Raw genomic sequence first — 26,210 nt, forward strand, 5'->3', positions numbered from 1 at the left:
ACATTTTTATCTCACTGTTTATGTTTATGTATTTAGCAGACGCTTTTGTCCAAAGCGACTTACAACTTAATGTCCCTAATAGATCGATTATCTGCTGCAGTGATATTCAATCAAGTTGACTCCAAACGTCAATCCGTTTCTAAATGTGTGTCCAATAAAAATTTGTTGAGTTTACTTAAAATTAAAATTTCTTTGTGCAAAAAAAATTCACCTCTAAGTGGCAGAAGACCAAACAGTGATAATAAGAAACTATTGGTATAGTATAGTATAGTATAGTATAGTATAGTATAGTATAGTATAGTAGTATATTATAGTATAGTATAATATATAGTATAGTATAATATGTAGTATAGTATAGCATATAGTATAGTATAGTATATAGTATAGTATAGTACAGTATAGTATATTATAGTAGTATATTATAGTGTAGTATAGTATAGTATAGTAGTATAGTGTAGTGTAGTATAGTATAGTATAGTAAAGTATTTATAGACTGATAAAGGTCTTCTATTAACGTTGTTTTGTTCTCTGATCACAATTTTGTTTTAATTCTCACCTCCATCCGCCTCCAAGCAGGACTTGTTTTTTTTTTTCTCCAGTAGATTAGACTGGAGCAATTAAGCTGACCAGAAGATGAACCACGCTCACGCTGAAGATTTAGAGCACTGAGCCCATTTGCCATTTACCAGCCGTAGCAATTAGTGAACTCAAAATATCCCCGATTGGTTTCACTTTCTTAACAGTCAAAAGTCAAAGGGGAGGATTTGCAGTGGAGCAAACTAACGGAGGATGGGCTGGCTGCTGGCCACGCAGCTAAGAAGAATTGACATTCAGCTAGCAGCTACGGCAGTGTGGATTTACAAGCATTTGGCAAGAGGCTTGAATTAATTTCAGTCCTTGCAGATGTGTGTAGTTTAGGACATCATTTACGAACATTAGGGGCCCTATGTAACCAGAGCCCGGTGAGTCTGACACTTGTTTTGCTCCGTTTCAGCAAATAAAATGGTATTTTCTTCTCTTGAGAAACCTCTTGTTTGCAGAAATTCAAAAATTAAAATCATAACGGCAGCATTTGGCTAAATCTCACTGATATTTTAGAATAATCTGAAGGGATGTTGGAGGAAGTCAAAATCAGAGTGGTGGATCAGGCTACCTGCAGTTACGTCCCCCTGTCTTCCTTCAATCTATCCTTAAATACATGTTGTCTTGGGATTAAACGATACTGTTTTTATCCGGCTACTATCCGCCCGCGCTCCACCCACCCTTTGCTCCTTGGCTCTTTCCATTTAGAGGGAGCTCTATTATCTTTGGACCCATCTGTCGCAAGGATTTAGATAAATTCATGATGCTTAATGTCATTGTTATGACTTCAGCACTTAATACGCCACTCTGCTTTGTACATATTGTCCAAATAGGGTAACGTTTAATATTTCATAATCTCATAAGTACACGATTGCTATTTCACCTTAATAATCTTTCATACTAATCTACTGGATTCATACGTGGGATTGAGGATTGTGGGGGCTTTTTTCCAACAAATAAATTGTGAAAGACTCTCCACTTGTGGAAAAAAGTGATCCTAATTAAAGATATTACAAATAAAATTCAGTAAAGCAGCCTTTCTGTGCTGACTTTGAGAATCAGCCCAGTGTGATCTTTGGCCCTAGGCCTCCACACATGCACATCCGTGCACGTAGACACACACATAGGCGGGGATGAAGTCTGCCAATCCTGGCAAAAAAAAAAAAAAAAAAACTCTGACAGATGACCGAGTCTCTGCCGTTGCAACATCTGCAAGAGTCTCTGCAGTCATTAAGCCCCTCGAGCTTTAAGGAAGATGGCCTGACTGGAAAATCACAAAGCGAGAAACGCGGATAAATAAATGTCTAAAAATGGGATGGATATCGACGTGTATTCACCTCGCGCCACAGCTCATCCACGGGAGGTTCATAAGCTTCACTTGAATCCATGGGAGGAGCTCCGTGAAGCTGAATCTGATGAATTGCTAGAAAGTTCACTCACGACGGGAGCGGGCATTTGGAATGTTTTCATGTGAGCAAGTCGCATCTCGTTCGCCTTGATCACGTTTGTGTTTTTATTTAAAAATGACAATTCAGAGTCTTTTCAAGGAGTTTACTTGAAGATCTTTGAGAACTGGACAGATGTGACCTTCGGGACGGAGACACTGGGTGCTGAAATCCAGATAACGCTGGTTTTAATCCTCTGCTGTCAAACCTGAGCCGGAACAATAAGGTAGGAATAAAACAAAGTCGAAGGAAAATATTTTGTCTTTTGAACTTGACACAGTTCTGTTTGATGCCTTTAAACAATACAAAAGAAAAACTCTTTGGACTAAAAAGCAGCCGTGTGTGAACTCAACAGTCATGAAAAACGCTGAAAATCTCTGCTCATTAAGCTCCTCCTAAATAAAACTTCAGCTTCACCGCTTCTGTTATTTGTTCAAACTGTATTTAATGTCTCGCTTGTTTGTTTGTTTATTTATTTATTTAATCATTTATTCTGTCTTTTTCTGCTAAAACCTCTTTAAAAGAATCCCCTCACCATGGAGCATTCACCGTCTATGACCTCATCAGGGGTAGGAGAGGAGGTAGAAGAGCACAGACCCCTCCTCCCACCTAGAATGATTGCTCCACCTCAAGCCTACTCACCTCAGTGTGGGATACACCACACGGTCCAAACATCCATCGATCACACTGTGTGGCTGGACAGAACCCAGGCCCTGGCGACGACACCTTTATACAACGGTCACCTTTACGTCACGGCTACGCCTCGGCCCACCAGGAGGAGGGAGAAAACTAAAAGCAAAGAGAAAAAGTGTGAGAAAAGGTCAGGGGAATGCAGACAAAACCCAGCGCACCGGGAGCGAAATCACCAGTGCAAAGCCAAAAGCGCAGGCTCAAACAAACTCCAGGAGAAGGTCACGTCGTTCACCGACGTTCCCATTTCTCCATGTGGATCTCCGTTTGAGGGTCCCAGCAGGCCAGACGTAGAAGTGAGGGATGTTGATTGCCGAGGTTATCGCAAAACGGGTCATGTTTCATTAGAGATGCGCGATCGCCAGAGTCTGCCTGAAATAATCATCACCAGCAAGGATGACGACGTCCAACCACAAAACACGGCTTCCCAGTATCATCAGCATCCAGGGGAAGCCAAAGGCCCGCTCCCTGGACTTGAACGCATCAGGAGGAACCGCAGTCCCAGTCCCAGTCCTCAGCACAGCCCAAAACGCAAGGAGGATGCCAACATGGACCCCTACTGGAGGACGCACAACATTGGGTGGCGGCTGGTCCACAGGAGGGCTCTGTTTCTGAGGAGGCAGAGGATGAACGACAGCGCTCTGGCGGTGGGGATATTTGGAGTGGTCATGATGGTCATGGAGACAGAGCTATCCTGGAGCATCTACAGCAAGGTCAGAGTACTAGTGGTCTAAGTTCGTAGACTGAGCATCATACTGACAGTCATCAGCTAAAACTGATGTCATAATGTAGAAGTTTAAATGTGTGTATGTGTGCATCTCTCCCATAGAGCTCCATTTACTCCCTGACAGTAAAGTCCATCATCAGTGTGTCTACACTCATCTTGCTGGGCCTCATCGTGGCGTACCACTGCTGTGAAGTGCAGGTGACCCAACGGTTCACTGTTACACAGTCAATCCAAAATAAGTCTAATTTTGCCTAATAGATTAATTTCCCATGTCTGTGGCAGTTATATGTTCATGACATTGGTGCAGAGGATTGGCGAATTGCCATGACAACTGACCGCATAGCTCTGATTGCCCTGGAGCTAGCAGTGGCGGCCATTCATCCTTATCCGGTGGGGCTCCAGGCATATTTTCAAAAGACCACAACAAGAACGACGCTCTCAGAAACAGAGCTGGAGGTCATGTTGGCTCTGCCCATGTTTCTAAGGCTCTACCTGCTGGGTCGGGCCATGATGCTGCACAGCCGCCTCTTCACCGACACCGCCTCCCGAAGCATCGGAGCGCTCAATAAGGTGGGAGATCACTCCATGTATTCGTTCAGAAATCTGGCGCTGAACGAAGATCCCAACATATTTAAATAGAAAAAAGAAAGAAGCAAATGAACAATCTGCACTTTTGATTTTAAGACGTGTTTGTGTCTTGTGTTTAGGTGGGCCGAGAGGTCTGTAAAAGTGTCACCCTTGAGGTGTGATTATCACAGTTCTGCTTTCATGAACCCTGCTAGCTTCACATGCTGACAATGTCCTTCATTGGCTGTCCTTTGCGTGTCTGCATTCTTTTCCACAGCTGAATATATGCACCTGACTAATCCCTTATTGCTATTTAAAAGTGATGACCTTTGCTCCACCTTCCTTTGCAAAACCGAACCCACTGTGCATGTATCAAGCCAGATTGCGAACACGTTTTCTTATCCCTCATGCTCTCTGTATTATATAAGGATAATCTGACAGGTGCCATCCTAAATAGTCTGGCTAAGTAGGCCTGTTCTGGCAAAACGATGACGTAACGCATCCCATTTTTGATCTTCAGATCCACTTCAACACGCGGTTTGTGGGGAAAACATTGATGACTACCTACCCTGGGACTGTGCTGATGATTTTCAGTGTTTCTTTGTGGATTGTGGCAGCGTGGGGCTTACATGTGTGTGAGAGGTATGTGAGTTAGTGCTTGAGGTCATCGGATGAGGTCAACTTTTTCAAAGAAATACCATAAATTATAGATGTTCGCCCAATAAATCGAGATTCTTGTAATGTGTTCTGCATTTCGATTGTTCAACATATTGTCGGCCATCTTTGTCAGTTATAATAAACAAAATTTGCTGATTCATGTTGGTTGCTGGCTGTCACTAGTCAAAAAGTATTCTGGGGAAAACTGCCAGAAAACACTTTCAGCTTGGATGGAAAATACCCAAAGTACCACATCCAAATATAAAGAGGTAGATGCTACTTCTTACTGTACTTATGGGTATGTGGTGGATTTTCAAAACTTGGCTGAAAATTACCAAGTGTACATTAATTATTTTAATGTAGAAAAAAATCATTTATAGACTTAATTGCATACAAAAGCTACAAGTGCAAATAATTTGACATTTTGATTTAGAGAAATTCGTTAACAATAAATCAGAACCGGAAGTATGTAACCTGAGCTGGGAAAAACCAAAAACAAAAGTGTTCTGAAAATAAAGTCTAGAACAAGGCAACTATCTGAAGTATGAATAAAACAGACTTACATGTAAGTTTTATAAGTCTTCAACCATCTTCAACACATCTTGCAGTGTTTTTCTAGCATGCATGGATTGGCCTTTTCTGGTTATGCTAACGACTAGCTAAATAGTTTGGCTAGCGCTAATTAGCTAAACTGCACTTTCAAAGCATGTATGTATGATTAAGAAATTCAAAAGCAATACAACTATTAAAACTGAGACAGGGCGTACAAGGTTATGAATTGTTGGTATGATCCACTTCAGATGGCAAGAAATATGAGTAATTAACTATAAACGTGAATACGGGTAACATGAAACAGACTTCACTTTTTTGCACTAAATGATTCATTGTTGGGTGATTTTGGCAGCACCTTGATGTAACTGACTCGGATTCATCTACAAATTAAAATGAAGCATTGTGTTCATTTAAAAAATGCATATATTCACAAAAAAAAATATGTTTTTATTGCAAGATTTCAATAGAACCAGAGTTCTGGTTTTTTAGAACTTTAGCTAAAACAGTTGAAGAGATTTAAAGAGACAAAGTGTAGTTTTTACTATTTATCTCTGGAATTATCTATTGAAATTTTGTTGAAAATGAATTAAATGATGCCCAGTTGCTGAAAAATATTGGCAGCTTCATAACATATAACCATAAAAATTAGGTCTAAAGATTTTACTTAAAAAAAATACTGCTTGCTTGCCCTATCGCCAGGGATCATCGCTATAATCAACAAACTGGGATGCAGTAAAACTTAGTTTTAAATCAGAAACTAAACACAATAAGTATGTTAAAAGTTGTTTTTTATAAAACTTTTTTAAACAATCTTGTGTTCCGAACATGCTGGATAACTTCTCCAGAGGCTGTTCTAGGGGGGTTTAAGGTGGGCCAGTGCCACCCTTGGAGCAAGCTTGGACCCCTCTGTGGCCTCCTTTTTGAGGTCAATTCCTAAACATTAATACATTTGGATATTTTTGTTATAATCTAACCTAAATCAAGATGTGAAATCAAAGCATGTGAATTAATTTATCTGAAATTTTAAATTAATTTGGAATCAAATACTGTTTCATGTTGTCACTGAGATAGATAATTAAGATACTAAAGTGCTTTTGCTAAATATTTGCATTTTGATACATTTTTAAAAATGTATAGTGCATCTAAAACAACTGTAACCAAACTGCTATATTACAGTTATTATATTGTTGTAATTACACAGTAAAATTGAAATACTCAATTCTGCAATGGCAAATCTACAGAACAAGCTAGCTTTTAAACACAAACACTCAAACCTCCCGTTGGCTATCACCACATCCACCGGAACCCACGTTGCATGAAGAAACGAAATAGAGCTAAACACCAGTCACCATTTTCTAGGTTCAAACGCCTTCCGTGACTTCAAATGATGTTTTTCTTTTGAGTAGTTTAGTAGTTTGTCCTAAAGTTGAAGTGGTAGCAGCCGGCTGTTTCTCCTTTTCTGATATTATTGAGTCGTGAATCTCACAACAGTGGTGTTCTGCTGCTAAATACATGTAATGAATAATGAATGAGTAATGAATAGAGGACCCAAGGAAGTGTGGTGGTTGTTTGATGAGACCAACAACTGGATAAGCCAATCGTTGCTTTCAGCCACTTTATTAGTGGAGGTTTTTAGAGAATCACTTTGTTAATTTTTTTTTGTATTTTTTATTTAAATCTTCACAATATATTTATAGCTATACTATGTTAGAAGCATTAAAAAATGTTTTAAGCTAACTCATTTGACAGATTTGCTATTGCAGCTTTAACGGCAATGCGTGTAATGTTTTCTCTCTAACAAAGCAGCTAGCCCCATCCTGTTTTGTTACTAAATCTTCCAAAATAAATCACTTTAGGCACCAACAGGTCTGAAAATAAAGTTTCATTCTACCTTATTTGGAGGTCTGAAAACAATGAAATGATTGGTATGAAACAAAAGTGGGAAGTTATACAAACAGGCTTCCTTAATGAAGCCACCAGATTTATTCAAGACCTTGCTTTGATGCTAATCCTGATGGATTGTAGGCAGAGGAAAGTGCTTCTTGCCTATCCATGTGGATGTATTGAGTAACTCTGTAAATAAAAGTCTGGTAGAAACTTTAAAAACTTGATGAATCATATTTACTAGTAAAAATGTGGTTTGAGTGCCAAACACTGAAATAATTGGAAGTGAAGCTGAGTTACCAATATGGGCTGAATTGGTATTTAAGCAAAAACAAAAATATGTCTGTGAAGGTTCTCAGTCATCCAGGTCATTTTCTTTCAAAGCTCCTTAGAAAATTCAAAAATAATATTTTCAAACAGAGAAGTGAGTTGATGTCATTTAGAGTCATAAAACTCCACCTGTAATTTAAAAAAATCTATTGTCTTCAATTTGTTCCACCAGACATCACAACTACAGAGACTTGAGTAGCAACTACATGGAGGCCTTGTGGATGGTCTCTGTCACCTTCCTGTCTATTGGCTACGGAGATGTGGTTCCTCACACCTACTGTGGTCGCAGCATCTGCCTCCTGACGGGGATAATGGTGAGATGAAAGACTTAATAGTTTTCTCTGCAACAAGTTCAGACCAAATGAAACTCTTAACGATTGTCTCTGACACCAACAGGGAGCTGGGTGCACGGTCCTTGTAGTGGCGGTGGTTGCCAGGAAGTTGGAGTTAACCAGGGCCGAGAAGCACGTTCACAATTTCATGATGGACTCCCACATCTCTAAAAGGGTGAATATTAAACACGATGAATGCATTTATTAAATGTTTATCTGAATTTCCTGCTAATGAGAGTCAGATAGTGTGGAAACTTGACCAGACTCTGATGGTCACACGTGTACATCTTTAGAATTGTACAATGAGTTTTAAAGGAGATATGACAAATTTGCACTGTACGTATAAGCATTACGTAATGTCTGCAAAGCATAGTACACCGCAATTAGCCGCCATTTTAGTGGCTGTAGTGGAGGCCTTGCCCATGAAGCATCACATTTTGGAAGAATCCCAGGAGAGTAGTCAATGGCGTCCCCAAGGGGTGGCCATGCCAGGGGTGGCCTACAAAATTACCACCTCCCAGGAAAAGCCGGCGTTAATAAATCATATTAATGTTCACTCAAACGATAAATTCATCTTATTTATTCAAGACATAAATATAAATTTTATTTATTTATATTTATTTATTCAAGACATAAATATAAAACACAATAAAAATTTGACAATTAATGCAAAAAGAAATAATCAGAATTTTAAAAATGCATGTTTCTGCTTCTCACCATTTAAAAAAGTATTTATTTCCATAATTTCTTGTGAACACAGTAACAGGTGAATTAAAGAAAACAAAACAAATAATACATTTTAAAAGAAATGTTGAAATAACATTTTAAATAACTGAAATGTATTTTTCTGAAATGTTTGTGTTTGTAAAATTTGAGTTAGGTGTTTCGGATATATACTGTTTTTTTTTTTTTTTTTTTTATAAAAACAAATAAAGGAGCAATGCAGTGAACTCTCCCATAGTTACCACAAGGACCAATTTGGTGTGCCACCCCAAAAATTTCTTTGGCCCCGTCTGGCCACCCTTATCAAATTTTTCTGGAGGCGGCCCTGGGCGTAGCTCAGCAGTTGTGTCAGGCCAGACAGGAAGTCAAACATGAAAGCAGTGAAAAACATCTGAAAACTTTTCAAATAAAATTCACTTGCAGATTTTCTGTTGCTTCAAAAATTAGGCCTACATCCTGTCAAACCTCTGTAGCAGGGGTAAACAGAACAGAAAATAAACCACCGACTTTTATGGATACACGCAGTCACCTTTTTCCTAGCTTGCTATCGCATGAACTGCCGAACTCGAGACTGACACAGAAAGAGAAATGTGTGACAGAGGGGTTGGGAGCGAAGACGGCCCAGTTAGGTAGTGCTGTCAAATTACAGCTTTTCACCGTCTAACTGCTTTTCTGGTTTAGACCTTAAAGTTTATCTGCCCTCTGGGGCCCCCTTGTGGCCTAGGGCCCCCAAGCAATTGCCTGAAGAAGAAGAAGAAGAAGAAGAAGTAGAAGAAGAAGAAGAAAAGATCATTTCTAAAGCGCCTCTCAAGATAAAAATCACGAGGTACTTCACAAAAACAAAAATGTAAAAATATAAAAAAGAATTTAGAAAATGATTAAAAATATATTTAAAATGGGCAAAAAATAGACAATTGTGATTAAAAATGTAAAGAAAGAGAGAGAGAGTGAATAGGAAAGAGGGAAATCAGTGGATCCTGGAAGGTGGAATAGATAGGGAGAGCAGAACAAGGAGAGGGTGATGAAGGTCACACAAAAGCCAGCCTGAACAGGTGAGTTTTCAGCTGCTTTTTAAAGGAGACCCCTGAGTCCACTGATCTCAGGCTCAGGGGGAGAGAGGTCCAGAGTCTGGGGGCCACAGCAGCAAATGATCTGTCACCTTTGGTCTTTAGTCTGTTGGCAAGCAGCGCCTCTGGCATTAACCTCACTCTGTGGGGATTTGAGAGAAAAGACTGATTTCCATAACTGAGAAAGAAAATAAAACTCTTGTCAAGTCTGATTTTCTGTGACTCTTTTGTACTTTAGATGATCTGTTTGCTGTGAAATCTACCTGAGCTCAAAACAGGTGGTGTGTTTCTCACCTGTGCCAACAAAATTGGGGCATTTTTTGCTGTTTTTTGCTAAGTTTGTCTGCACTGTACAACACTGCTACCACATGGCACAGTACACTGTTCCTGATCAAACCGTGCATTTTGCTGTGTAATTAGTATTCATGTTTTGTTTGTTTTTTAAAGCATTTTAGTGTAAAAATAAACCAAAACAAGACATTATATTGCTTGAATTCTGACACCCTTAATAAAAAATGATGACATTTTTACTGAAAGTTTGACTCGGCGGGAAGACTTTTCTAAATTTGTTGGTTATAAGTCAGAGTGATTTGTATTTGCATGCATTCCAGTTTGTTGGTTTTAGCATACCCTGTGCAAACAGCTCTTTGGGGTTATGTGCATAAACCTGCAATAACTCTTGGTGATTTTCTGCATCCTTTCAACAGATAAAAATTGCTGCTGCAAATGTGCTGAGAGAGACTTGGCTCATATACAAGCACACCAAGCTGTCAAGAGAAAGAGACCACACCAGAGTCCGCATGCACCAGCGGAAGCTGCTTCTGGCCATTCACCAGTAAGACGTGACCCTGCTTTTAGATCGTGCAGTTTTTATTATTATTGCAGAAGACAGTGAGTCATTCTGCTCAATGAAATTAGAATTATTACAAATAAAACTCACAAAATAACCAAAATCTTAAAAATGTGATGTGAGAAGTTTGTATCCATGGAGACTGTTTACCTTCTCACTTTAGGAGAAATGTACCATGAGACTATGACAGATTAATAATTTTAAAACATGTGTAATGTTACTAAACTAACGTTATATTGATGTTTTATTTTATTATGTAACAAAATAGAAATGGATTGATAAATTGCCCCATGCCTCCTGTACATGCGCCACTAGAGGGCAGTAGACACATCTAAGGCCTGGATATGACATCTAATCTAATCTAAAATTTCTACCTGGAAGATTTAACTCTAGAAATTGTTTGTTGCTAATTTAGGGGCCACATTCAATAAAATGAGATTCTTTCTGCAACCAGATTTTGTAAAATAACTGCTTATATTGTTTTGTTTATCACTTATTCTGTTTTCAGGCTGCGAAGAGTGAAGATGGAGAAGAGGATACTTGCAGATCAAAGCAACACACTTGTAGACCTAGGCAAGGTGAAGGCATAATTTTGTTTTTAAATGCTGAAACTCGGCATCACACCACCAAACACCTCAATGTTTTATTCAACACAGATGCAGAACTTGATGTACGACGTGCTGACGGAGGTGCAGGGCTGCAGGGGGGAGCTGGACACGCACATCCACAGCCTGGAGAAGCACGTGGAAGAGCTGAGGGAGGGCTTCAGGAGTCTGATGCCTCTCCTCTCCAGCACCTTGTCCACACAGAACTCCTCCATCCGCCACCTCCTCAGGGAGAGGGAGGTGAAGACGGAGTGTGCCAGTGCGAGCGGAGCAGACAGATAGGTGCTCAGGAAGGAGTTTCCTACTTGTGCTCACAATCAAGATGGGACAGTTTATTTTTATTAAGGCCATGTAAACATTTCTGTAAAACTGTAATTAAACAGGTAAACCCGTTTTCTGTAGCAGAAACTGTAGAACAATAGTTCCAATGCTCTTAAGGCTTCTCTCCTGCAAGAAAATTACTTTTAACAGCTGAAATCACAATTTGATGACATATTAAGGAGTAATTAGCATAAATTGGTTTGAATTAAAACATCTGAGGAAACCTCTAATCTGAAGAGTAGCTTTGTTTGCAGTGTGTTTAACAGAGGAGCTTTAAATGTAAACACTGAACCGGTGACAAATATGTAAAGTTTGTGTAAAAAAAAAAGAAAGAAAATGCAACACTCTGTAAAGACTGCTGCCTTGTTATTTAACGTGTGATAGCAAAATGCTTTAATAAATCAATAAAAAGACAGGAAACCATTTCTTTAACCAAAACATTTTATTTAGAGAGACGGGGTTGGAGGGTGGAGTTACAGCAACAACCAGTCTAACATGAACAGTTCATGTCCAGTTGAGTCAACCGGTCTCGTTTCAAATCTGACCGCAGGCTCTGCCGTCGTCTCAAAGGCAGGAGACGCTGATATCAACCGGTCCATTCCCCTCTCCCCCTTCAGCTTCTAGGACAACAACTAGTGCTGCTTCCTCCTGAATGAGCACCCTGCCAGAGAAAACAATCACAGTCAGCTGCTGACAAGAGAAACATCAGTGTACAGGGAAACTGCTGAGTGAGCACACGACTATTGTGTAACAGGTGAGACAAGCGTTTCATTTTAGCGTAGCAGAGAAATCAAACTACGCAGCACGACTAACACATATGTTCTCAGCATTCGAAAGGGGGGAGCCAGTGATCTAGCTCAACCCTTCTGCAAACTGAGGTTGATCTGGCACCGGAATGAGATTGGAAGACCACGAGACAGGAAATCCAGTCACTAAGCGGTGCTGCCAGCTAGATCAGAACGTGGCAAGTATTACATCCCATCAACCCTTAAAACGTCATCGCCTGCTACCTGATTCATTACCTTCCAACGAAAACATTAAATCAGGTTTAAAGAGGAACTCTGCACAAACATGGCTCCGCACCCCGGATGCAGACGGAATACTGACCCTCTGTGAGACGTGCTTTGCCGCCAGTGGGCTGACACAGGACTGTGGAGCAGCCAACGCACAGCACCACTGTCTGAGCGTGGCTGAACACCGTCGTGATCTTGTAGCATCCTGCAAACCAACACAACTGTCAGCAACTGGATGAAATTCATCTGCTTTTTTGAAAAAATAAAAAAACACTCAAATTAACTGTACCTGGACATTTCACATCCATGAAGTAGGAGTTGGGACTCTGGACGAGACGTTTCTTCTTGTGCCTCCTCTTTTCCTCCTCGGGAGATGGGTGCAACAAGTCTTTCGCGAGCTGCGGTACAAAAAAATATGTGATCGTCATCAGAAAATGTAGCGAACCTGTCAATAAACACATCGTAACTAAACATAAACAACCGTGTAATTCTGCGTGGTCTTTAAGCACTAAAACGGGATATTTATAACTCGGCTTCGGATGCTGCGTCGGCCCGCTCAGGCTCATAGGTTGGCCTACGTTTCATAACGTAAATAACACGTCTCGGTCGATCGTTCGAAACACATTTTCAAGCAATTACGACTTTTAGCAAAAAACGCAAACCTCCAAATAAGACATTACGACTTTTATTGTTTCATAAGGAAGCATTTAGCTTCTCCGCTAAACTGGCTCCATGTTTGCGGTGTGCGCGCAGCCATCTTGTTACCACACGCTCGCTTCGCTACTTGTAATTGTTTAAAAACGCTATTTATCTCCCACAAATCTAGCTAATAGCAGTACCAGTAGATTTGCAAAAGCGTTCTGAACGTGTTGAGGTCATTAAAAATCCTCCAACACGCCGTTAGATAGCTGAATTTTTACATTCCGCCCGTCTGCGAATACTCACTGGCATGTTGGCGAGGAAATAGCCGCTGCCGAAAAGGAGGCATCACCGGAAGCAAAGGGTTGATATCGGCGATGGCTCGGAGCAAAAAGCGGAAGTGACGACAAATTAGCGGCGGACATATTGGTCAGGTCTAAACATCAACCCATTGTGTGGTTCATGTTTATACACTGCTGGGCCAAAAAAGTCGCGACCTTGATTTAACTAAGCACATAGGTACAAGCCTCCTACTGGATCATTTCTGGCGATTCTACTCGATCGCTTGGAACGATGGGTTGGGATCAAGGGGTCTGCTCTGGATTGGTTTAGATCGTATCTCCACAACAGGACATTCTGCGTTAAACTGGGTGATGTTTTTTCTTCTTGGGAGGGGCTCTGCTGGGGGGTCCCGCAGGGATCGATCATTGGTCCTCTTTTGTTTGCCATTTATCTGCTACCTCTGGGGTCAATCTTTCGTAAACATGGCCTATCATTCCATCTGTATGCTGACGATTGCCAGATTTACTCTCCATTGTGTCAGGAGAAAGGTCACTCTATCCAGTCCTTTGTGTCCTGCATTAATGAGGTGAAGTCTTGTCTAATGGCCAACGTTCTGCATCTGAATGAGGGAAAGACAGAGCTCATTGTTTTTCACCCCAACAGCAGGGCTGTGGGTCGTTATGTTGATCTTGGCCTTCTTTCTCCCTTCTCAAAACCAGTTGTTACCAGTTTGGGTTGAAACTTGATGCTGGACTTAAATTTGATGCTCACATCAACTAAGTGATCCGGTCCAGTTTCTTTCACCTGAGACGCCTTGCAAAAATCAAGCCTATGCTGCCGAGAGCCCACCTGGAGCGGGTACTGCATGCATTTGTAATTTCTAGGCTTGATTACTGCAACTCTCTTTATTCAGGGTTGTGTCAGTCATCACTGCGTCGCCTACAGGTTGTGCAGAACAGCGTAGCAAGGTTCCTGACTGGGACCAGGAAACGGGACCATATCAGTCCGGTTCTGGCCTCCTTGCACTGTCTTCCGGTTTGCTATCGAGCACAATTCAAAATCCTCGTCTTTGTTTACAATTTCTTCCAGGGTGCTGGTCCTCCCTATCTGGCCACACTCCTGAACAAACATTCCCCATCGCGCGCTCTGCCCTCCTCTGACCAAGGCCTGCTCGCTGTCCCTCGTTCTAGGTGTCGTACTCGCGGGGACCGGGCTTTCTCAGTCCTAGCACCGTCTCTCTGGAACCAGTTGCCACCCTCAGTTAGGCTGTCCCCATCTCTGCCAGTCATTTAAGAGTCGCCTAAAAACCCACCTCCTCCGCTTGGCGTTTCCTGAACATGTTTGATTCGGCCCTCTTTTAAGTTTAATTTATTTCACAGTTTTCATTGGTTCACTCTATCCCTTGTTTTACCCGTCTGTCCTGTACTAGAATGTTTCACCTTTTTTTTGTAATTTGTATTTTGTAATTTGAATTGCTTTTATTTTTGAATTTATTTTTGATTTATTCACTATATTTGTACTTCTACTGTACCATGTTCAGTGCCTTGGGCTTCCTGACAGGGTTGCGGAAGGCGCTTTATAAATAAAGCTTTGATTGATTGATTTCAGCTGGCAACAAGTTATTAACTTAGGCTGACCAGATTTCCATTTCCAGAAAAGAGGACAGGGGACCGATGACGTCAAATAATTAGTTCTAAAGGTTTTGGAACCTGACGACAGGGCCCAAATTTATGCACCTCCCTAATATTGTTCAAACAATATTGCACTTTCTGTATATCCTATAAACTTCATTTCACTTCTCAAATATCACTGTGTGTGTCTCCTATGATGTATTTATCATAACTACCAGAGGTGTGGGCTCGTGTCACATGACTTGGACTCGAGTCATTTTAATGACTTCTGACTTGACTTGATAAAATCTATAAAGACTTACGACTTGACTCAGACTTTAACGCCAATGACTTGCAACTTGAATCGACTTGCATCTGTTGACTTGCTGACTTGAGCATATTTGATATTTTAGCACAAAAGTGGTATGACATGGACAAAAATCATTCTGGGTTTGATCTTGTACTGCTAAATGCAGCAGCACTTTGTTTAGAATTAATTTCAGTTGCACTTTCTGCTTTTTTGAGCAAATGAAATAAGCTTTAAAAAGATTTATTTCTGGAATTTCTTATCATTGTCATTAAATTGAAGTTTGACAGATGTTTCATGTTAATTTGCTGACATTTAGGAGCTAGATAAAAAAATGAACCATCGTCATAATGCAGAAGTTACCTTGCTTAGCTGCTAATCATGCTCGAAGCACAGGTGGGTCATTCACTAATAACAATATAAAGATGATATATTGCAGGATTCTGCATTAATGTAATACAATATGAATAATTAAATTAGCAGACCAAGTCGAAATCAACCAAAAACTAAATTATGTAGGACACAACAAAGGTGAATATGTCAACTAGAATAGCACATTAAAAATTAAGCCGTGGTTTTTTATGCTGTACATTGTTTCAGTGTGCTTTGAGCCATCAAGTGTACAATGTTACCTAGTGGTCTAGGAAATGTAAGGAAAAACCTGTGAGAAGCTCTAGTTTCACTTTTAAAGAAGAGGGAAAGAACTGATTCTGCAGTTCATAAGTATTTGTGCAGATCTAACTGAATAATTATCAGTACTTGTGTTAATTCCGTCATATTTGTGTCCTTCTTTTGGCTCAGATTGAACTTGTTTGCTACAGTTTTTTTTGTGTGTGACTTTAGTGTCAATTAGTTTTTGGTTTTGTGTGCTCTGAGCAGATAAGACGGTGCAGGTTATCAGCTACAAGTTACAAGATAAAATCCAAAACAGAAATCTTCTGCCTACAGGTCAGCTAAGAGAAAGATGGTCTTCTAATATCAATCCAAGCTAAAATAACAACAGGCGTCAGGTTGCAGTTACAAACATTGACTGGAGACTTTGTGAGACTGCTTTACAATTTATTTTTTATTAAAATTCACCATTTGAATTCATCATTTGTACAATTAAAAAGAAAGAAAACTCATTTCAGTTGAGACATGTCAAGATACACTAAAGAAGCACTGTTTCATAAGGATTTGTCTTATATGAAATTACATTTTTTATATCTAGGGTTGGGCATCGAGCATCGATTGGAACCGGTTCAGACTGTTCATTTTTCCCGGAATCGTTCAGTTTTTTATTTCGATTCTAGAATGCCGACCGGAAGAGGAATCTGCGGCTAATCTCCGTGAAAAATAAACATTATCTGCAAATTGTGATCAACGCTTTTCAGAGCTGATCACACCAGCTGTCAGTGTGCAGCACCGAATCCCCCCTCCCCCAACCCAAATATAAACAAACGCGCCTGCCGAACTTTTACTCCGTAATGTAAACTTTAACTCCAGTAGAGGAAACTTGTTAAAATTCATCAACACGGTGGATTTAATAGAAGCTTTAAAGAACAAACAGGACAGTGTGAGGTGAGTTTGTCTCACTGCAGAAATAACAACACACACAGAGCGCCAGCAGTCAGACGCAGCCGCTCACCAACACTCGTGTGTGTGTGTGTGTGTGTGTGTGTGCATGTGTGTGAGAGCATCAGAAGGCTGAACAATAACCTGTAGAATAATTAAAGTCATCATGCTAGAGCAGCTTCTCTGTGGTGAACCACACCATCTTCTGCCACAATAATTAATTGTAATAATAATAATAATAATAAATCACACACAAAGTTGGTTGTGAATATTTTAATTTCCTTTCTGAACTATTTCTGTTGAGAGTTTTAATGTTTAAAATCTGTTAGATTGTTACTGACAGCAGCTGCATTTAAGTTTCACTTTCTGTTCTGACTGAATGGCTGCTGCAGGTAGGAAAACAGCTGGACGTTTCTGGATGTGTTGGAGACATTTAGCCTCTCATCCCAGAGGTTTCTTCCAGACTTTGATTGTGGTCAGAAACAAACACACTGGCTGTGCTGCAAGTCTTTTTTTTCCCTCCAAAACATGTTTATGTCTAAATGAAGGTGATGTTATTGTTCATAGAATTAAAATTCATGTGGAAGTTAAGATTATTTCATCAAGTAGGACCTGAGGTTAGCTGGCTCATGTAAAACATGTCATGTCTTAAAAGAATCGGAATCGGGAATCGATAGGAACAGGAATCGGAACAGGAATCGGAACTGGAATCGGAATCGTTCTAAATAAAACAATGCCCAACCCTATATATGACTGAACAAAAACCAAAAAAATCATAGGGTACATTCCTATAAGGGACTTTACTAAACACTATTTGTTTATTCATAAGTTTCTACAACTGTTAAACTGTTTCCTCCATCTAGGACCTAATCAGAGTCAGAGTCATCCTTGGCATCTTCCCTCCCTTTCAGTCCCCAAAATCTAGCAATGTGCTCCAGTCGCATGGAGCCTCTGAAGATCCACTCCCTTCGATGATTTTCCTGAGAAACATGACAGAAAAACGTTAACATAAAAAAAGCAGTGTGAAAGTATAACACCATGATGTCTTTCTTAGGATTAATATCAGTCTAAAGGCACTCTTGGCAGTTTTGCTTACTTTTGGCACCCCCTAGTGTCCGTTACTCATTCTCTGTGGTTAAACAGAAAATTTAATATATCTCCTCAGTGTGCGTTTGTCCTTTTAACACCTTAATCTAACAGCTGAAATGTCTCCTCAGCCTTCATTAGTGTCTACAGGAGTGACTCATCACTAAATTAAACAAATCAGCTGGTATATCAGCTAAATGTTTTCTAAGTCAACAGGTGGTGGCCCGCCACTCTTAAGTTGCAAGTGTGATATTCTGGCCATGGGGGAACAGAAGGGTTCTGAGAGGCATTTCATTAAGCATGTAAAGGGTAATTTTAGAACATACTGGCTCACGAAAATGAATTTAAAAATGGAAAAGTTGCACAGTATCCCTTTAAATACAAGATAAATGTGAGGAATTCAGTTCATAAAAACTGCTCCACTCATAATTCACTGACAATGCAGCTAAAATGCTTTATGCAATAATGATATAAACATATTTATTTTAAAATTCAATAAATATAAACTATTTTTGAAATATGCCGTTTTGGCCCATTCCAAAATGTATTTTGCTTAAATAATCAACAGACCTCTTCTCTTTAGGTTTACCATGTGAACTTCAGTACGTTGCACATAAAAAACTTTAAAACCTTCACTTTTCTTTACTTGTGCAAAGAGAAAGATATACCAACCTGAAAAACGACTTGTATTAAACTGCAGTCGACTGCCTGTACCTCACACATCTGCTGGACTCCATTTAACTCCACATTGAAAGTTTGGCCAATCCTGTATTTGTTTAAACGAGGGTACAGCCAATCGTCCTTTAGGTACAGTCTCATAAAACCCTTGTGAGGGCCATCAGGAACATCGTCTAAAACATCCTCCACTGTTGAGAAAAGAACAAATAATAAATAAAAGTCATCTGAAATGCACGTATGGAAGTTAGTGAAGAGGATGATGAACAGTTCACGCCAAAGCCAGCTTGAACAGGTGAGTTTTCAGCTGCTTTTTAAAGGAGACCACTGAGTCCACTGATCTCAGGCTCAGGGGGGAGAGAGTTAAAGAGTCTGGGGGCCACAGCAGCAGATGATCTGTCACCTTTGGTCTTTAGCCTGGTGCGCTGCACAACCAGTAGGCTTTTGGGCCATTCCCATCTGTACCGGGTCGGCCCAGGCCGGGTAGCCCCAGTCGGCCCCAGCCTGGCCCGGTTGATTCCACACATCCTTGCTTAGGTATGCAAGGAATGCAGTCAGAGACACTTTCAGCTTCTGGGTAATAAGCATGATAATGAATGATAATGAATTGAGCATGCCTTAAGCCCATGTGGGCTGATTCTTCCCACCAATCAGAGGCTTGCTCTAATGGAAGGAGTGAATTTGCTGTCAGCAGTGGGTGTGTTGGCCCTGGTCGGTCTGAAGCAGACCCCCTCGAGAAGAGGGCTGAGAATGAGCCTTGGTTGGCCCGGGAAAATTCCAGGCCACCCAGATATGTAAACAACCTACGCTACCCGGCCCGGTACAGATGGGAATGGGGCTTTTGATCACTGGACCTCAGGGACCTGCTGTGTGTGTAGGGACTGAGAAGACCACCAATGTATGATGGTGCTTCTGTTGCCACTTACACCCTAGAATCGGCTTCATTCTGCCCCGCCTGCCCAAGCCTGGCCGCGTTCGTTCCACACTGCCTTAGGAATGCGGACGTGATTGAGCACATGTGATGTCATGGGTGCATCTCCGAGCACGTGGGTGGGGCAAAAGAGTGCAGAGAAGTCTGCGGGGTCTCCACTATTAAACAAAATCGGCCTGAGCAGTCTTGCTTTTGGAGAATCTGATGTTGCATTCTGCTTTGCTGTGTCTGGCAGCACTGTGTGTGTGTGTGCTCCTCACAGCAGTGAGAGAGAAAAACAGCTTCAGTCAGAGGCTGATTTCACACAAAACCTAAAGTAACTGTTGCTCCCTATACATGTGGGGTCCCTCCTCAAAGACTTAACCTCGGATCCGTCATATGATGATGATGAAGATGAAGAAGAGCTTTACTATAGCGCCTCTCAAGATAAAAATCACGAGGAGCTTCACAAAAACAAAAAATGTAAATTATAAAACTGAATTTTGAAAATTATTAAAAATATATTTAAAATGAGCAAAAAATAGACGATTGTGATTAAAAAATGTAAAGAAAGAGAGTGAATAAGAAAGAGGGAAATCAGTGGATGCTGAGGAAGGTGGAATAGGTGGGGAGAGCAGAAGTAGCTGAAGTAAAACATGTGCACGGTATGGAATATGTATCTTATTAAAATATTAAAAACCAACAAAGATTATTTTCAACAATACATTTAATACAATATTGGCCAATATCTGACATCTGTAGTCAAAATCGTTTCAACTGTGAAGGGCTCCAGACCGTATTTGGTCTGAATGTGGGAGGAAACTTACATGGCCTGCACACCAGGTGAAATAAAGGCAATCCAACATACACCGGAGTGTGATCATCCAGGAACACCAAGAATCTGGAAAATGAAAATGAGTTAGCTAAACCAAACCACAGAAGAGCAACTGAACTTTCAGCACGACATTCAGAAGCATTACTTTTTATAACGGCAACAACTTTGCTGGTTCATTGCTTGGAGAATATTCATTTGAAGGCTCACCGGAACTGGTTTCTCCTGCTGGGCAGCTCGGACAAAACACCGGGTCGGAATCGGAACTTGTTATTTTGACAGCGTACCACCACGCGAGTGCCGATGAACAGCTGCTCAACCTTCGGTCTGGTGTCGTAGGCAATGTGGTGTCCAGAAACAAGACACGTGCCTTTATCTTCAAATCTAACTTTGTATTTTAACCGCCCATCATCTGCAAGGCACAAAATGTCAGAGCTCATAACAACATCACAATATTAGGTATGTTTCCACTGTCCAGACTAGGGCTGCTCGATTATGGCAAAAATAATAATCACGATTATTGTGACTGAAATTGAGATCACGATTATTTAGGACGATTTTTCAATTTATGTTGATTTTATTTGTTTTTATTCAGTCATAAATTGCTCAGGGCACAATCAGGACAAAAATAAGAAACAAGATGATCACTAAAAGAACTCCTGATTCCCAGTATAAAAAGACCAATATACTTATAGCTCATAGTTTATGACCCAAGGGTTTGGTTTAACTCATTTAAGTCTAACTAGTACAGACCCAAATAGCAATATCTTGCAAATACTGTCAGCAAGAATTATACAGTGGCATTTATAACAAATAAAAGCAAATTAATTGATGTTCACAAAATGTTGCATAATACGTATTTAGTCGTGTCAAGGTGCTGTAGGAGTGCACTAACACTGTGTCCTCAGAGAGATTAGTTATTATTTATCAGCGTGAGGAACTTATTTCTACCTTATTTATAAACTATTTATTTACAAGTCCATCAGTTAATGTAATAATTGTCCCAACCACAGCTGCACAACCCCACCCCCCAAACCGGTCTCACAGCAATCGGGGCAAGCTGCACGTGTGTTTAGCGCGCCGCACACGCACATTTAGCCATTTTTAGCGGCTCAGGAGTCCGCAGGTGCGGTGTGTGTGTGTCACTCACTCTGGTTAATCCAACAAGGAGCCGGCTCCGAGAGCTGTTTCTTTAGCGACTGACACATCACTACATCATTCCCTTTCCTAATGTCCTGAAGAACGGTCCGGAGTGCAGGCGGAGTGTTTAGCTAACCTGCAGGAAACGTCGACGACAGTTATCCAGAAAGTAGCTAAGGGTTACCAGAGATGTTTCTCAGGTGTTCGCTAGGTACTTTTAAGTTAAAAAGTCAAGAAGGGGGTCTGAAAAGCTGCTAGAAATAGCGTCACAGTCACTAAGTTGTCAACACTGTGGGAGGAGCGCTTCATTTGCAACTCAGGGCAGCGCAAGCGGGAGGAGCAAATAATCGGCTTGTTTTGTTTTTTATAATCGTTCAAAACTCAGATCGTAATCGTGATTAAAATTCGATTAATTGAGCAGCCCTAGTCCAGACTTCGGGGTAAATTTACAGGAACTTCATGGAATGTGCATGTCTCCACTTGACAGGGCCGGACGGTTTTCCAGGCCTTTATCAGGAACCTTCGGAGTACCTGATCGGGGTAGGTACTCTGAAAGGTCCGGTGGAGTAGCTGTGCAGAACTTTTGGTTAACTCACACTGATTGGTTGTAACGCAGTAGGAAATGACCTCAGCAGGCGCAGTCCAAGCCAACCAGCATTAGTAAAACTAGAAGAGCTGCTTGTGAAGCAGAATGGAAGCTAAAGAAAATAAGCATCGATCGTGGTGCATTTAAACTGTCGTTACTAAACTCCAGAGGTGTGGACTCGAGTCACATGTCATTATTTTAATGACTTCTGACTTGACAAAATCTATAAAGACTTATGACTTGACTCGGACTTGAACACCAATGACTTGCGACTTGAATCGACTTGCATCTGTTGACTTGAGCGTATTTGATATTTTAGCACAAAAGTGGAACGACATGGACAAAAATCATGAATCATTCTTCGTTCTGGGTTTGATTTACTGCTAAATGCAGCAGCACTTTGTTTATAATCAGTTTCGGTTGAATTTTCTGCTTGTTTGAGCAAATAAATTAAGCTTCATGAAGCTTTATTTACGGAATTTATTTATTATCACTGTCATTAAATTTAAGTTGGACAGATGACTTGATTGTGACTTGAAAATTCAAAGTTAAAGACTTGGACTTCCACATCATTGACTTTGTATTGTCTTTGACTTGGACTTGACTCGAGACTTGACTGGAAAGACTTGTGACTTACTTGTGACTTGCAAAGCAGTTACTTGGTCACACCGCTGCTAAACTCCCAACATTGGGAAACACGGTGGAATTCCTCCACGACTTAATTCATGGGGATTTGTTGTCTCACAGAGCGCCATAAAAAAAACGGAGCATTTTCTGGTCATTGAACGCCACATTTTAAATCCCGCAGCTGTTCTTGTGGTCTGAATGTAATCAGTTATGCTGAACTTTGACAGAATAAAACTTTTAATGTTAGTGATGTTACTGTGGACGCTTTCTGGCACTGATCAGTGACATACTTCCTAGGGATGCACCGATGGATCGGCATTTGATCCCAATCGGCCGATAGCGCCCCTATCGGTTTTGATCTGAGTTTTCAAAATAGATCAAAGCAGACCGAGACCATTTTAGATTAGGCTACATTTCCTTTATTCCCAGATTATGGTTTGTAGCACTCATTATAATGTTGTAGAAAATTTCTGACCAATCCACGTGATCGGTATCGGTGATCAGCATTCTTTGATATCGGTATCGGTGATCGGCAGCAAAAAACCTGATCGGTGCATCCCTTATACTTCCCTGCCAAAGCCATCGCGATATGCTGACGTCTGTGCAAAATCCTGAAAGGGCGATGTCCCGCTCCAATTTCCCCCTTCCAGAATTTACTCTGAAGCTCCGACAATGGAAACACGCCTCACACTGATTAACCTCTTTGTTTGCAGTACATTAAGCAGTTTCGTTTCATCTACCTTTTGTAATAATGTCTTCAATTTTTCCCTTCTGCCACCTCATCGGTCTTCTCCTGGCAATGACCATCATGTCCACTTTGATTTCTTCTTCAGGCAAATTCGGCTGATTATTTTCACGAGAGCAATGGGCGTAAGCTGTTGGCACACAGACGTTATTTCTTGCACAGAAAAAGTAAAAACAAATTCATACCATTTTCGGTTGCCCCCTTACTGTTATTGTCGTTACTCGTTGAAGGTCCCGCTGTTGCATCGCTCTTCATGGATTTGGAATACTTGTCTTTATTGTTCAAGACTGAAAAATCCGAATCGCTGGAATCCTCCTCCGACTCCCACGGCATATCTGAATCCGAGCTGCTGAGAGTTTCGTCTTCGCTGTAGAACTGAGGTGGGGTCAGTGGCCGCAGAGCGTTGATCTTATATTCAGGCAATTTAGTTAAAACGACCACCGCTTCCTTTAATAGATTTTGATCTTTTATTAAATCGTCATTCATTAGAAAACAGTTGTTTTCCCACTTTGGCATCTTGCTGGGGGTTCCATGTGTGGAGGGAACAGAGTCGCACGAGGATTCAGACATATTTTCTGCAATAAAAAAGTATTCTCAAAACTCTGACTAGTAAGAAATACAACTTCAAATGAAATGAACGCAACAACTGAATCAGTTTGGTTGATTGTGAACTGCTTTTAAATATTTCTATACCAGTTTTCTTCATATTGTTTTCATAATAACATAAACTTGTTCATACCATCATCATCTTTTTCTTCATCTGGTTCAGTTTTTCTCTTTTTTTCTATCTTCAATGTCGACTTCTGAAGCTCCATCGTTCTGGTCTCCAAATCCTCCATAATCGCTGCAAACACACAACTTTAAAAAAACAGCAAATGATGGAAAAATGTGTAAATTATCTGTTTATATGCCTATGTGTGTGTGTGTGTCTCGGACTGCACTTCAACACACTCGTACATATTTCTGCTTCTGAGCACTTGTGTGTTATGGCTGCAGTTTTTAAATATGGCGGTGCTATAAGATTCTGAGCTTTATGTGCAAATTTTATCATTTTTACATCAGTTGAATAATAAGAGAGAAATTGACAAATTATGTAAGACAAAACATTAAGTTTCAAACAATTTAAATCTCATTCCCTTGCTTGTATTGTGTGGTGTCAGTCAGCAACAAAATAGTTATTTTGGTCACCCTAAAATGTCTTGTTTGTACTTGAAAGTGACACATTAAGGAGTGTTAAGATTCAAACCAACATCTGAAATTAGGGATGCAACGATACCACTTTTTTCCAAACCGATACGATACTTGGATCTGAATACTCGCCGATACCGATTACCGATACCTATACTTCTACCACACAAAAAAATGCAATCATTTGAAATACAGATGTTATTTTCTTCTCTGCTTTCAACAGGAAAAGACTGTGAGGTAGATAAAAGTAAAATATATGAATAGAAATCATCACAAAACTAAAATATAAGGTGAACAAAAATGACAAGTTACAGTGAAGCCATTTTCAAGCAACTGCATTGGTATTGGTTCCTGGTATCGGTCAACTTTTACCGATACCAGTATCGGTACTGGTGCATCCCTATCTGAAATGGGTACCTATTCTTGCTCTAAAGTCAAATTAAAATATGTAGGAGAAACACTAAATATGTGCCTTGTTTCTGTGTAATTTTTATTTATTTATTACTTTGTATTTCACCAAATACTTTAATTCCATGATCTCCACGTCACAGCCGGGCCTTAAGCAGCTAAAACAGATAACAGGAGAGCCCACCACCATCATATAACCAAGTTTCAGCATGAAATCACCAGGAAATACAGGGGAGACCCCTCCCAGATGTGAGTGTGTTGGTTTGTGAATTATTATTAGTCTTGCACCACAGCAAGGATGTAATTTTTGTTTTCAAAATTGTGTGTGTGTGTGTGGAGGGGTGGGGGCTAATGATTCAAATTACACACTTGTTAACAAAATTAAATGCTTAATGTCAGTAAAATTAGCTAGAAATCATGACTAGACCAATATCATATTAACTTAAAAAAATAAGGGGGGGGGGGGGCTCTCTCCTAAATAAAAAGAAATACGTCCATGCAGCAGAGATTAACTGTTTTGTTGTTTGAGTTTACAAAAAAAGTTTTCTTTAAATTAAAGCCCAAAGCGAGCGTCTCTGTGACGTCTACCGCAATGTCTGCTGTTGAGGTGACCAAAATAACCCAAACCCGTGTCTTAATCTGGACCCCAGACCAGGTTAGATCTTTGACATTCGAGCATACGCAGTTAGAATGTCAATTCCAGGCAGCTAAACTGATTATCTTTGGGATGTAGCTTAAATGTGATAGCTGTAAACACGCCTAGCACGAGCTCGTGAGTGGTTAACTAGCGGTGTTTTAGATTTAGCTCAATTGCGAAAAAAATAAAAACAAACGTAGTGCCGTTTTTAGATTCAAAGAGTATTTAAAGTGTAATACTCAAACAAAAGACAAAACTCACGTGTTCTAAAGCAAATCCCTCCCTTTGAAATGTCGAAATTTCTAAGATAGGCGCTTAAGCTAGCTAAAAGAAGATCGTGGCACTAGCATTAACGCAGTTGCTGAACATTTAAAATAAAGCTAGCTAAAAGAAGATCGTGCCACTAGCATTAATGCTATTGTTGAACATTTAAAATCGACCGAAACGGCGAAATATTAAACGCTTCTGTTGGTTCTAAACCACACAAAAACAAAAAGCGCTACCTTAATCTCTCCTCCTGTTGTTGTTTCTGATCATCTCCTTCCTGTTCCTGATGCTTTATGGCAACCAAAAGACCAATGGGTTTGTGCAACACTGCCGCTAACTGGTGGGTAAAGCTAAAATCATGGTTGATTATTT

The 26,210-nt window shown here is 40.3% G+C and overlaps 3 protein-coding genes and 1 non-coding gene across 4 annotated transcripts; 1 reads left to right on the top strand and 3 right to left on the bottom strand.

Annotated features, from left to right (window-relative positions):
• Nucleotides 1-1,828: 1,828 nt before the first annotated feature.
• On the top strand, nucleotides 1,829-11,334 carry LOC107394574 (small conductance calcium-activated potassium channel protein 1). The gene is made up of 10 exons (XM_015973574.3): nucleotides 1,829-2,253; nucleotides 2,552-3,430; nucleotides 3,547-3,642; nucleotides 3,727-4,014; nucleotides 4,532-4,653; nucleotides 7,607-7,748; nucleotides 7,831-7,941; nucleotides 10,264-10,391; nucleotides 10,915-10,984; nucleotides 11,063-11,334. Exons 2-10 carry the CDS (start codon nucleotides 2,564-2,566, stop codon nucleotides 11,291-11,293), a joined length of 2,055 nt encoding a protein of 684 aa, XP_015829060.1. The 5' UTR covers nucleotides 1,829-2,253; nucleotides 2,552-2,563; the 3' UTR covers nucleotides 11,294-11,334.
• Nucleotides 11,335-11,755: 421 nt separating this feature from the next.
• Nucleotides 11,756-13,400, bottom strand: rps27.1 (ribosomal protein S27, isoform 1). The gene is made up of 4 exons (XM_015973573.2): nucleotides 13,291-13,400; nucleotides 12,635-12,743; nucleotides 12,440-12,550; nucleotides 11,756-11,993 (listed from the first exon to the last, which is right to left on the bottom strand). Exons 1-4 carry the CDS (start codon nucleotides 13,294-13,296, stop codon nucleotides 11,965-11,967), a joined length of 255 nt encoding a protein of 84 aa, XP_015829059.1. The 5' UTR covers nucleotides 13,297-13,400; the 3' UTR covers nucleotides 11,756-11,964.
• LOC129164668 (small nucleolar RNA SNORA35) lies at nucleotides 12,148-12,277 on the bottom strand. The gene has a single exon (XR_008564192.1). It is a non-coding gene; the product is annotated as a small nucleolar RNA SNORA35 (small nucleolar RNA).
• A 2,831-nt stretch (nucleotides 13,401-16,231) lies between the features above and the next one.
• LOC107394571 (histone-lysine N-methyltransferase SETDB1-B) lies at nucleotides 16,232-26,161 on the bottom strand. The gene is made up of 8 exons (XM_015973567.3): nucleotides 26,075-26,161; nucleotides 24,078-24,196; nucleotides 23,545-23,913; nucleotides 23,334-23,468; nucleotides 20,451-20,652; nucleotides 20,236-20,309; nucleotides 18,496-18,689; nucleotides 16,232-17,717 (listed from the first exon to the last, which is right to left on the bottom strand). The coding sequence occupies exons 2-8, from the start codon at nucleotides 24,175-24,177 to the stop codon at nucleotides 17,604-17,606; spliced, it is 1,188 nt and encodes a 395-aa protein (XP_015829053.1). The 5' UTR covers nucleotides 24,178-24,196; nucleotides 26,075-26,161; the 3' UTR covers nucleotides 16,232-17,603.
• Nucleotides 26,162-26,210: the final 49 nt, after the last annotated feature.

Source organism: Nothobranchius furzeri, chromosome 19 (assembly GCF_043380555.1).
Source record: "Nothobranchius furzeri strain GRZ-AD chromosome 19, NfurGRZ-RIMD1, whole genome shotgun sequence".
Lineage (NCBI taxonomy): Eukaryota > Metazoa > Chordata > Actinopteri > Cyprinodontiformes > Nothobranchiidae > Nothobranchius > Nothobranchius furzeri.

What these genes read in the sequence shown, in the direction of transcription:
- LOC107394571 (XM_015973567.3), bottom strand. Translation starts at nt 24,177, where the DNA reads ATGGAGGATTTGGAGACCAGAACGATGGAGCTTCAGAAGTCGACATTG. An exon ending in AACGAGTAACGACAATAACA is followed by an intron (nt 23,469 to 23,544) that starts GTAAGGGGGCAA and finishes GTGTGCCAACAG; the next exon opens with CTTACGCCCATTGCTCTCGT. An exon ending in TGAAGACATTATTACAAAAG is followed by an intron (nt 20,653 to 23,333) that starts GTAGATGAAACG and finishes TGTGCCTTGCAG; the next exon opens with ATGATGGGCGGTTAAAATAC.
- rps27.1 (XM_015973573.2), bottom strand. An exon ending in CATGGATGTGAAATGTCCAG is followed by an intron (nt 12,551 to 12,634) that starts GTACAGTTAATT and finishes GTTGGTTTGCAG; the next exon opens with GATGCTACAAGATCACGACG. An exon ending in CAAAGCACGTCTCACAGAGG is followed by an intron (nt 11,994 to 12,439) that starts GTCAGTATTCCG and finishes TTTCTCTGGCAG; the next exon opens with GGTGCTCATTCAGGAGGAAG.
- LOC107394574 (XM_015973574.3), top strand. Translation starts at nt 2,564, where the DNA reads ATGGAGCATTCACCGTCTATGACCTCATCAGGGGTAGGAGAGGAGGTA. An exon ending in CCTGGAGCATCTACAGCAAG is followed by an intron (nt 3,431 to 3,546) that starts GTCAGAGTACTA and finishes TCTCTCCCATAG; the next exon opens with AGCTCCATTTACTCCCTGAC. An exon ending in CACTTGTAGACCTAGGCAAG is followed by an intron (nt 10,985 to 11,062) that starts GTGAAGGCATAA and finishes TATTCAACACAG; the next exon opens with ATGCAGAACTTGATGTACGA.